General features: G+C 47.5%; 1 protein-coding gene across 1 annotated transcript; it reads left to right on the top strand.

The window, feature by feature from the left end:
- Window positions 1–7,828: 7,828 nt before the first annotated feature.
- On the top strand, window positions 7,829–10,452 carry LOC119109998 (methyltransferase-like protein 24). Its single transcript, XM_037233749.1, has one exon. The coding sequence runs from the start codon at window positions 7,836–7,838 to the stop codon at window positions 8,430–8,432; it is 597 nt and encodes a 198-aa protein (XP_037089644.1). The 5' UTR covers window positions 7,829–7,835; the 3' UTR covers window positions 8,433–10,452.
- The last annotated feature ends 208 nt before the right edge of the window (window positions 10,453–10,660 follow it).

Genomic DNA, 10,660 nt, shown 5'->3' with positions numbered 1-10,660 from the left:
TATTTCGCAATCTTACTGGCTGTGCTTCTGCTACTTTTAAACGGCTCTGCTCCCACTTTTGTTGTCATGATCAATAGAGAAGAACAAGGATGTGTGTAGACGTCCTTTCGACTAACATGGATAAAACTAGCCTCCCTGAAAAGTGCGGGCGGGTGCTTGATGGGGCGAGGATGGGAGGGAACGGTGCAAGCATTCACACCGATACGTTTCGGGCAAGGGCGTCGCCACCGGACTGGGGGCCGCGAGTTCTAAGTTTGCTCCTGCTCGTGACGCCATGACCACCATCCCAAATCTCAGCAGAATACAGAGCACGCCCCCGATCTGCCACCCGAACGCGTTACTCCAGCCCATGAACCGGGGCAGACGGATACCACCATATCCGCCGATGCCGGAAACGGCCGTGAGTGGGTGTGGACCAGCCAGTTAATGACGCCCATGAGCAGTACGGCTGCCTGTGGTAATCGCGCAGACTGTTCCGCTTCGGCGGAATCCATATGCATGCTGAACGTGCAGCGTCATGTCCATCAACCATCCGCACTCGACACAACACACATGTAATGAGCGCATAGAGCAGTGTGACGGAGGTCGCATCCGTTTGGCGCGAAAACAACCGAGCCTTTTATTCAGCAGCTCAGAGTGCTTTTGCGCAAAGCAGCCCGGCATCAGGGGGTGTAAGCTGGGTAGGGCGAAGTCCGGTGCATGCGTTTCAGTATAACACTAGAAAGCTAACAAAGTGCATCTATGACATGCAACTTAACTTCCAACGATATATTTGGCACCCTGGATTTGAAGGTAGCGTGGCGTAGATGTCACAGCAGTAGTCATATTTCGCGCGGGGTGGGCAACTTGACCCCTTGAGATCTCAAAAATTTAGATAGCTAGAGACACGGAATTAACGCAGTTACGAGAGCTTTACATGAACTCATCTGTGTTAAATTTAAGGCTATCCAGGTCACGACATTCGTGTCAAAAAAGATAAAACACGGCCAAAAACGAGATCGAGGCCAAATAAGCTCTGACCTCCTCACGCAACTAGCTTTAACCCTTAGTCTTTTGGGAAACTTTTCGTTATTAAATGGTTACTTGTGCTCATACCAGCTCAGGCTCATACCTGACCTGCAAAGGCCCAAAAGAAACAAAACACTTCGAGGTTATTTTGATATTTGAAGTTACAAGAGTCAATTTTACCCTGGGCGACATGTTGCTCAAGGTGCAATGTTCATCAAGGTCATGTAGGCCAGCGACTTGCTCTAACCTCAATAAGCCAAAGAAATAATCGGTTGAAGCCATTGTGATCGCGGAGTTTGAAATGAACATAAAAAACCATCCCAATATGGAATTTTTCAGTCAAAAGGCTATTTCGTGTCGACCTCGATCTGACACTCTTGAACATCCCAACGACACGCTGTTTGAAGATCACAAATTTCCCATACTCCTTTGAGGTCTGCAGCACCACCGGTTATGGTGCGTTCCTAGGCGCGGCCAAGCGTTGTTTGATTTTATGCGTTTAGACTGGCAAAGGCGATTGCAGCATGAACTGGCTTCACTTATCCAAGCGAAGGCGAGCACGTAACAAACTGTTGCTGGATCGATCCTTCAATGAAAACTACCGGATATGGCACCTTGAGATCAGGTGGACCATATCATTGATTTTGCTTGGAGAAGGGGGTGGGCGGGGGTTGGCTTTCACCGCCGGGGACCGTTTTTGGCCCTCGTACCCCACCTTGCTAAGGCTCTGCCTGCTGCGAACCGCATTGGGGAACGGATTGAATAACTGTAAGGACTTCTGTTTTCGTCTGGTGTGTTCTTCAGATTGGACCGCAAACAATAGGTTTAATATGATTCACATCAAAACGTATAAAACATGACGAATATACACACAGCCCGGCTACAGATGAATTATCAGAAACACCGGCAAAAAAACAGCGAAATGTTCCTAACAAATCCGATGAAGCTAACATATCCACTCAAAACATTGCGGTCGTTGCAGACATCTTGCTGGTTTTTGTCGGAGAAGGTTGGGGGAGGCTTCCGAAACCCAAACTTTCCCAATCGGTGTGCGAAGTGCTTTGGGTTTCCTAGGTTTGCCTCGATCAAGTTCCTGCCATCTGACATCGCTTGCATAAACCATGTATTTCTCCGAACCTGTGCGACCACCAGGTTTGGGATTTGCTTTAGACAGTCATTGTTATGTGCATAATCGTCATAGACACCTCTGAGAACGTTCGGGACACCTCAGTTGGGAATATTTGGTCTCAGTGGAATATATTTGGAAACGGTCCGGAGCAGGTTGCGAATTCCAACCAAAGTGTTTCACTCTCGGAGCCGATCACAGGCATTTCCACACGAAAAGTTGGGAAAAAGTTGGAATATCCCAGCTGTGATCGAGTCAAGATTGCTGGCTGGGCGATCCGCCACCCCGCCAGCAGGCATGCCGAAGGCGAGTGGGACGGTCAGTCATCGCTGGAAGTGCTAGTGATGCCAGACGGCGATTTTGGGTGAGCCAAAACATGACTCAGGAAGGCGCTGCTAAACGCCAGCTGATTGGACGGCACCTCTCAATGGTTCATGGCTAATGGCGTAGGTCACGTGACAAATGCCCATGACGAATACCCATAAGTAACAAGGATAAATAGTGCTGAAGCTGTGACAAAAATGTGAGACTGATGGCGGACTGCAATGCGCGCATCTGCGATCACATAGGTGGTACAGGACAATTCGCTATCCAGCATCGTCTCATCTGCTGCGATCATCTTGTTTATCCTGATGCAGACGTGGGTGTGATGAAAGGAGCCTAGTTTGGTTTCCGCACATCCTGCATCGATTATCGAGTTCGGGGTTCTGCGTTGCATTTGCTACATTTCGGAGTTCTTTGTTGTATGTGCTGCAGTTTTGCGGTGTCTGTACCACGGTTTTTCCCACATGTCAAAACGCTGGCGAGAACCACTGTATCTGGATCTCACCACGAGCTCTCACAATCGGACCAATGTGCCCACCAAAGCTGTGGATGTCAGGGTGCGTGGGGAAAGCTGCCGTCCAAAGACAATGAGGGCTAAGCGCCAACATGTCAATTGTTCAGGAAAAACGATTTTAAGATTCGGCGAAACCAACAGTGATTTTGGATGGTTCGAGAAATTGGACTCCTTTCGGCTACAAAATATTCCCAATTTTGGACATTATATCGCAATATGCAGTTCTTTGAGCCACATTTGAAGATAAAGATCACCTTATTTCCGAAAAATGGCACTTGACCTTTTTGCCTTTGAACGGCGGAACGGCGCTACTGACGCTATCATCCCTCATTCAGCCAAGTTGCGAGCCATTATTGCCATCATAAAGAACTCAGGCACCACCTGGTCAACTCGAGCCTATCCTTTTCCAGAGCCCGCGTCCTGGAAACATTCGACAGTTCCCTTTATCTTGAATTCCGTTGACCGCACCAACCTCATGCAGTAACCTATGTTCGTCGTCCCGGCGTTTGCTGAAATCGCAGAGCGCGCCGTCCACCAGCAGTTGTACGGTTCACTCAACAGATGTCACGCCTGATCTCCATATGCGTCCTGGGCGTGCAGGACGGGGACGACTGAGCCACTTCGCGATTTATTCGTTTCGTTATTTCGGGCAGCTTCTACCTAAGTTCGACCGCATTCAACTCGCGTCTGGTGACAAGCCAGCGTGCATTTGGATTCCGAGCCATGCTGGCCGAGCGAACCATCACGGCCGGCCTTTAACGTCAGGACTGCGGAAGCCAGTCACTGGCGTGTACTCGGTATGTTCGTTTTCTGAGGATGTAATTCGATTCCCTTGGTACATAGAGTGCACCCCTCCCCCCCCCCTTCCGAACAACAAACTTACACTATTGGATTCGGTGTTGGAATGAGAAGCCTTAATTTGCGTGCACTAGGTCCATTCCAGGTAGCGCTTGGTTGGGAGAGCCGGTCCACAGGGTCGCATGCCGACCCGCCCTGCACCTAGCAACCTCTAGTTGTTTCGCGTGCGGCGTTACCATGAGCGCTACTGCGCTGCCTGCCGGCGGCTCAGCTGATATCGCGGCTGCAGGACCGTAGTGCCTTATGTCAGGCTTTCACCAAATTGCACCTTCGTGTTCGGGCGCGGTAGGGGACGCCGTTGCCGCTGCTTCATCGAGCGGCAGCGGCGCCTGCCACAGTTGAGTTCCACAGCACAGACCACGACGACAGTGCTGACCGTGTTTGCGCATCCTGGCGTGTTGCTGGACGATGCGCTGACCACTTATGCAGCGTGGTCTGCAGGTGATATGGGCTACTTTTCTCGCACGATCAATGGCGAACGTGCAGCCCTTCAGGCGGTGATAGCCGAGCGTAACAACGTCTTGTTGCTTCGCCTGACGTCTCTCAGCTCTGACGTCAGCTGTGATGCCTGAATAAATCGAGTTCCTAGTCATGTCCAGACAAAACCAAAGTAAGGCACTGAGGGAGCATCTCACCCCACACCTCACACTGCACGCGCTGTGTACGTACACCCGTACACTGCTTACACTGCGTAGGCGTTCATGTACACACTACGTACAGCACAACAGTACAGAATGAGGCTATTTTCCTCGAGAGCCGCTGCTCCTGCACTGGATTTAAGCCGAAATTGCCATTAGCCTGCTATTGTTTCGACATAAGCGAGGTCTGTGCTAAAGTGAGTTTCATATATTAAGGTGAACTGATGAAGCGAAGATGTCAAGCAATCATTCGCATGCGCTTTGAAATAACTCCACTATTCAGCTTATCTTATCTCTGTTTCAACTGTCCCACACAAGATTAAAAAACCGTAAGAGATTAACGCGTAGGAGATTGATAATGCCCCGAATCTGTTCCGACTGCAAGTACAAAGAGTGCAAAATAGATTGCCACAAAAGCCCTCACACTTTGTACCCGATATACGGTAGGGACAGGCGCCGGCGCACAGCTCAAAACAACAGAAAGTGTCGATTACCGCAAGTGAAGGTAAAGTAGCCCTGGAAGCTCACCTGATGTAATCCACACGTAATAATGCTATACACATGCATTTCTATATTACACCTCATATGTAGCATTATATGCGTGTATATATATATATATATATATATATATATATATATATATATATATATATATATATATGTGTGTGTGTGTGTGTGTGTGTACACGAATATGATATCATATTCTACACCATGCATGTGAACAGATGCTAGTATATATTACTAAATTTATGCATTCAGAAATTGGTATGCAGCCACTGTGATGCTTGTGTAATGAATTTAGCACATGCAGGAAGCTGTATGCGTTGCTCATTGATGAACAGAGTAAGTCTACGCATAATAAATCCTCGATTAAACACTCGGCGGGCATTTTCAAAAGCATCTAACTTTCCCCACAGTCGGCGAGCCGGGCCGGACCGTCTAGTCACCGTACGTAGCTCGTTGACCGGCCACTACTCGGCTGGCCAGAAAATAACCTTGAGCGGGTTAAACCGCGTCATAATGTGACGAACTTTGGGTCACGGAGATCGCTCACTGCTTAGACCACTCCCTAGAATATGTGCGAAACCAATTCAATAAATATATTGGCAACAACGTTGACCTTAGGTCACGAGTGATGACATTTGCCTTTTGTTCTGTTCAATATTTCCACAGTTTCAAAAAAAAATGGGTTCATGGCCAGAAAATCACGATCACCATTGTGTGGTTTGGTGAGAACAAGTAAGACAAACCCGCTTATGCCGTGCCAAGTCCAGCACTGTTTTGTGCCTTCCAGCGGAATGAGTATCGGGGTCGAATAACTGCTGCGATGATGATTGACGCTGCGGTCGCGTTCTGATGTGTTGAGCAGTGCGCATGCGCTAACGCAGCTGAGCCGACACTTCCGGAGGTGACTGGTGCTCACGGTGTGGAAGTGACACAGCTCGGGTGATGTTGGCCAGAACAGGAGATGAAATCAAGTCGGATGGCACTGTATCGAATTATAGCGTTAGGTTGTGGAGTTGAGAAGAAAAACATTAAAAATGTAAACGAAATCACACTACAACGTAGCGTAAGCGAACAGAACGTAAGGCAGTAAGACAAAATGAGCATTTCGACCCCGACAGTTTTTGGATTTTCGAATAAGGTACCTAACCAATATACAAAAGCTTCTGCTGCTATGCTTCCTGATGTGGCGTTGTGTTTCCTTTACCAGCGTTGTGAAGGTAAACAAATATAGCATACTTGTACAATGTCATACGTTTCCCGAGATCTGAAGTAACTGGGCCCAGGGAAAGATTCCTAACTTAAGTGTGGATGCTGCATACCGAAATTCATAACTTGAAACGTGTTTGGTAATCGCCAAAAGACTAAGAACAACTAGAATGACATTTTTAACCTGTTTTTTGTTGAGCTTACGCTATTGCATTGCCATGCTCGAAGAGGCAAGCATATATAGGCAACCAAGTACAGTATAGACTTTATGTAGAGGTATGCATGAAATTGCCTTTACCCTCCCATCTGGCTACGTTTTTAAACATCAAACTTAGCGGATCACGATGTAAAGGCAAATATGCAATGAACGTAGCGTCGTATCAGGGGGCAGTTTCGCAAAACATTAAGGCGAGGAAAATCACCGCAAAGGAGAGGACCAAACATACCCAAACATATGGTTTCTCTCCGGATGAAGGTAATTTGCTTGCACCCATAATTTTCTTCCGCCCATAATTTTATTTTTTACCAGCCGTTGTTACAATTCTTGTTTAACGCACATGTTTTTGTTGTTGTTGAAAACTTTATTCCGAACGGCTGGCGTGGATGGCTTTGGATGCCGAGCACCTGCTAAGCATGGCGTGTTGACTACATCTTGTTCCCAGCACTAAAGGTTTGCCGTTCAATACAACCGATAATTTTGCATCCTACTTTTCACCTCATAGGACTGCAGAGGGTTTTAAGTGCCGCACAATTCTGCGGCACGGCGGGTCTGTGCCTCGGTGGATCCTGGTTGTTCAGTTTCCACTTGACTCTGTTCAGTGTGGCCAAACATGCCTGTCACTCGCCAATAATGTCACTTTGGGAGTCATACTGACTGGCGGATACGAGTCCAAAACCACGAAACTGGCGAATAATAGGCATTGAGTGATTATAGTTGCAAAATACCCTGGAAGATTTCAATATTGCATGCTGCATAATACGTACATATGCTAACATGCATGTGCCATGCTTTCCTACATATATCTTAGGTTTTCAGGGATATTACCGAGCCATTTTATTCAACAGCAATTTGCACAATAACTGACGGGCTGAGTGGCCCTGCGTGCAAAAATGCGGGCATTGTTGTCAGTCCCATAAGGCACTTCACATGATTCACACGACCAGAATGCATCACCCGCATTGCTCTAATGGAAATGCAGTTCACGAAATGGTGTAGTCATGACGTCAGATGGAAGGTAAGTTGTTAACGGATTGCACGCCGGTGCCGAACGAAAAATGGTGTACATAGATTTTCCTCCTCTTGTTTTTTCCAACGTAGCGTATAGTGGCGTCCTGCGTACGAATTTTCGAGCATGTGTGGCTCCATTTAAGAACAGAGCCTACAAAGCAGAGCTCGCCGAGCGCGCAATGCCCTGCGTTGTCTGTAGGGAGGAGTCGGTTAACTGCTGATGGGCGCGCTGTCTGTGTCTGCAGGCGCGTCGCGGGTACTCCTTCGCTGGTTGCCGACGTGCCGCTGACGGCGTCGGCGCTTGCCGCCCCGCCGCCGGCGCTGCCGCCGGTTCCCGACAGCGACGAGGCGATGGCGGCGGCGCTCTTCCACTACCTGGAGAACCCGGAGCTATGCTGCCGAAAGCTGACGATGTTCGGTGGCGCCATGAGCGGCTCGAAGCCTGTGGACGGCGATAAGTTCGTCTGCCTGGACGAGGGACGCGCGCCGCCGCCAGGCAACTGCCTCGTCTACTCGTTGGGAATATCGAACGAGTGGAGTTTCGACCGTGCCATCACCCGCTACGGCTGTCAAGTCTACGCGTTCGACCCGTCCATGACAAAGTACACGCGCAACACAACAGAGTTTGGCGCCCGCTTCTACAAGATCGGCCTAGGCGGCCGCACGGAGACGAGGAAGAACGGTTGGCACATGATGACGCTGACCGGTCTCAGGGCCAAGCTGGGTCACTTGGAGCGAACCATCGACTACCTGAAGATAGACATCGAGGGAAGTGAGTGGAACTGGCTCGAGAACGACATGGCTGGCCTGGAGGGTGTCAGCCAGATGGGCATGGAGGTGCACATGAAGATGAACATGAAAGGTCTCAGGCGGCACTATGACGCATTCTGGCGGATACAGGAGGCTGGGTTCAAGATGATCCATTCAAACCCTAATAGGGTGTACGGCAGACATTCTAAAGTGAAGGGAGTGAAAAGTAAAGTTGGCGCTTTGTATGAGTTGGTCTGGATGAGGGATGGGTAGGCTAGACGATTGTCACCAACATGTTTTCGCTTTTGACGTGAGCACCTGCCAGCCTTGATTTAAAGGGAGCTTTCCACATTTGTATGGAGATTTGAACTGAAAAAACCGCCTTAAAGATCATCCGGTGCATTTCACAGCCAGGCGTTCGTAACGCCTGAGCTCTCCTTCTTTCTGAGCTACACGTCCGTGAAGTTACGCAGGCTTTTCGAGGTGACCATTTGAATCACTCAGACGTGCATGACGCCATAATAACACCATTTAAATCCTTCCTTCCGTTGGCTGTGCGATGCTCAGGGTTAATCACCATATACTTGTTTAGTCGTTCATCTTTTCCGTTTGTGAGCACGATTACCAGATCTAACGGCCATCAATTGCCTCTCAATCGCTGTTGTGCAAGATATGATGACGTAATCGCACAATGGCATGTTGAGCAGCATATTTATTAAGCATAAAAATTGTATGGTGTAGAACGGCTTCGTGCACTCAAAAACACACTAACTGTTATAAGTGAACATATTTCATCATATCTGATGCTTCAAGATCTTGAAATGTGGAACATTCTATTCAACCCGCCCCCTCCCCCGGGAAGTTGACTTCCCCTGCGGATTTTCGAGCATAGATAAAATGAATAAATGAAGATTTTTTTAAAAGTTAATAAATAAAGATTTTTGAGCATAGATAACATATATAAAATGAATGCTCACTGGAACACCATATTTTGAGTACCTGCTCATTATAAACTTGGCATCCTTTGTGGTAATTGGAAGGTTTGATCTACAAAGGTCGGTAACCTAGATCTGGTCAGAGGTCAACTTCTAAATCAAGTTGACCTTGCATGACGTTTTTGTGCGTGATAAGCCATTGTTAAAAATATATGTAGTGATATAATATGATATAACTTACCGTCCTGCATTTCAAATTTGTTTCCAAAGCAAGCGAGGTAAGTGACCTGAGGGGAGGTCATTTTTGTTATTTGTCGTAAATGATGTCAATTTCACGCATTTTTGTTGATTTTGGTGTTTGTGTACAAGTAAAACGCACTCACTCACATGCGCAACCATCCCATGACCACAGAGCGTTTGACATTGGCCTAGGTCATGACCAACCTATATGGGTACCTTCTGGAAAATACATGCTGAGCATAAAAGAGTTTGATTGGTAGATTTTCTAAGCAATGGTGGTCGCAGAATTCAAAGATCTCAGTGAAAACATCCTGTGATACTATTACAATGCAAAATGAGGCCATAGTAGGTCACATGATGACATACAAGGTTATATGAGGTCATCTGAGGTCAACCGCCTCTGTTGTAGCAAAGAGGCTAAATAAAAGAGTGCGACATGTGTGACATCTTCTATGTCGTGCTTGTGAAGCTGATGACATATACGTTCACACACTAACCAGCCTGTTCTCAGTTTGTTACGAGTGGATTGCCAAACATCGAAGGGCCTCTGTATGATGTATACGAGAGCTATGTGATATTGAGTACTTGTGATGCACAGCACACTGTGATCACAGCTAACCATTACACGGGTCCTTTAGACCCGGTGAGCACTTCGAATTTGTTCTTTAGGTGGTTTATGATTTTGACCTAGGAAGACCTCAGCTGATGTCTAGGTCAGCCTAAAATGACATTTTTGTGTCAAGCTCGTCTTTTCCGCAGCTGCACCTAACAAAACACGCTTATCCAGAGGGGCATCGTAAAATAAATCAAAATCATATCGTTCTTGTAAACTATTGGTAGCCCAATTTTGAACAGCGACCTGACCTGACCTAACTCTTGTGGGGGAATAAAATGGTCATAATGGACTCCCAAGTCTTACCGCTTGCTTTTGTGCCCTACATATTCTTCTTGGCGACTTAACATATGTTTTAGGTGCATCTAACTGGGCAACCATTCGGCTATTTAACTGAGCAACTGAGCAATCAGCACAGTAATCTGACTGAGAAACCATTTTTTCCTTTCGTAACCTGTGGTCACCTTACATTTGACCTAAGATCCAAAAATTTGGTGTGCATTCTGTATGATTTGACGAGGCCTTAACAACGGCACGCCTTTGTTTTGCGATGTCTGAAAGTTCGAGATCCCAGTGGGGAAATGAACTCCTCCGCCAGGCCGGGCACTGCTGGCTCATGCCCTCGGCCGGGCACAGGTGAATGAAGGTGCACTGCTGGGGGATTGCCTCATTAAGACCAGATATTGGTAAGATTGGATGTGATTACGGTTTTG

This window comes from Pollicipes pollicipes, unplaced genomic scaffold, assembly GCF_011947565.3.
Source record: "Pollicipes pollicipes isolate AB1234 unplaced genomic scaffold, Ppol_2.1 Scaffold_2555;HRSCAF=2994_pilon_pilon_pilon, whole genome shotgun sequence".
Classification (NCBI taxonomy): Eukaryota; Metazoa; Arthropoda; class Thecostraca; order Pollicipedomorpha; family Pollicipedidae; genus Pollicipes; species Pollicipes pollicipes.
Note: the sequence above shows the minus strand (reverse complement) of the source record. Positions and strands in the feature narration are given on the sequence as shown.

Excerpts from the sequence above, each read along its gene's own strand:
- LOC119109998 (XM_037233749.1), top strand. The coding sequence starts at position 7,836 with ATGAGCGGCTCGAAGCCTGTGGACGGCGATAAGTTCGTCTGCCTGGAC.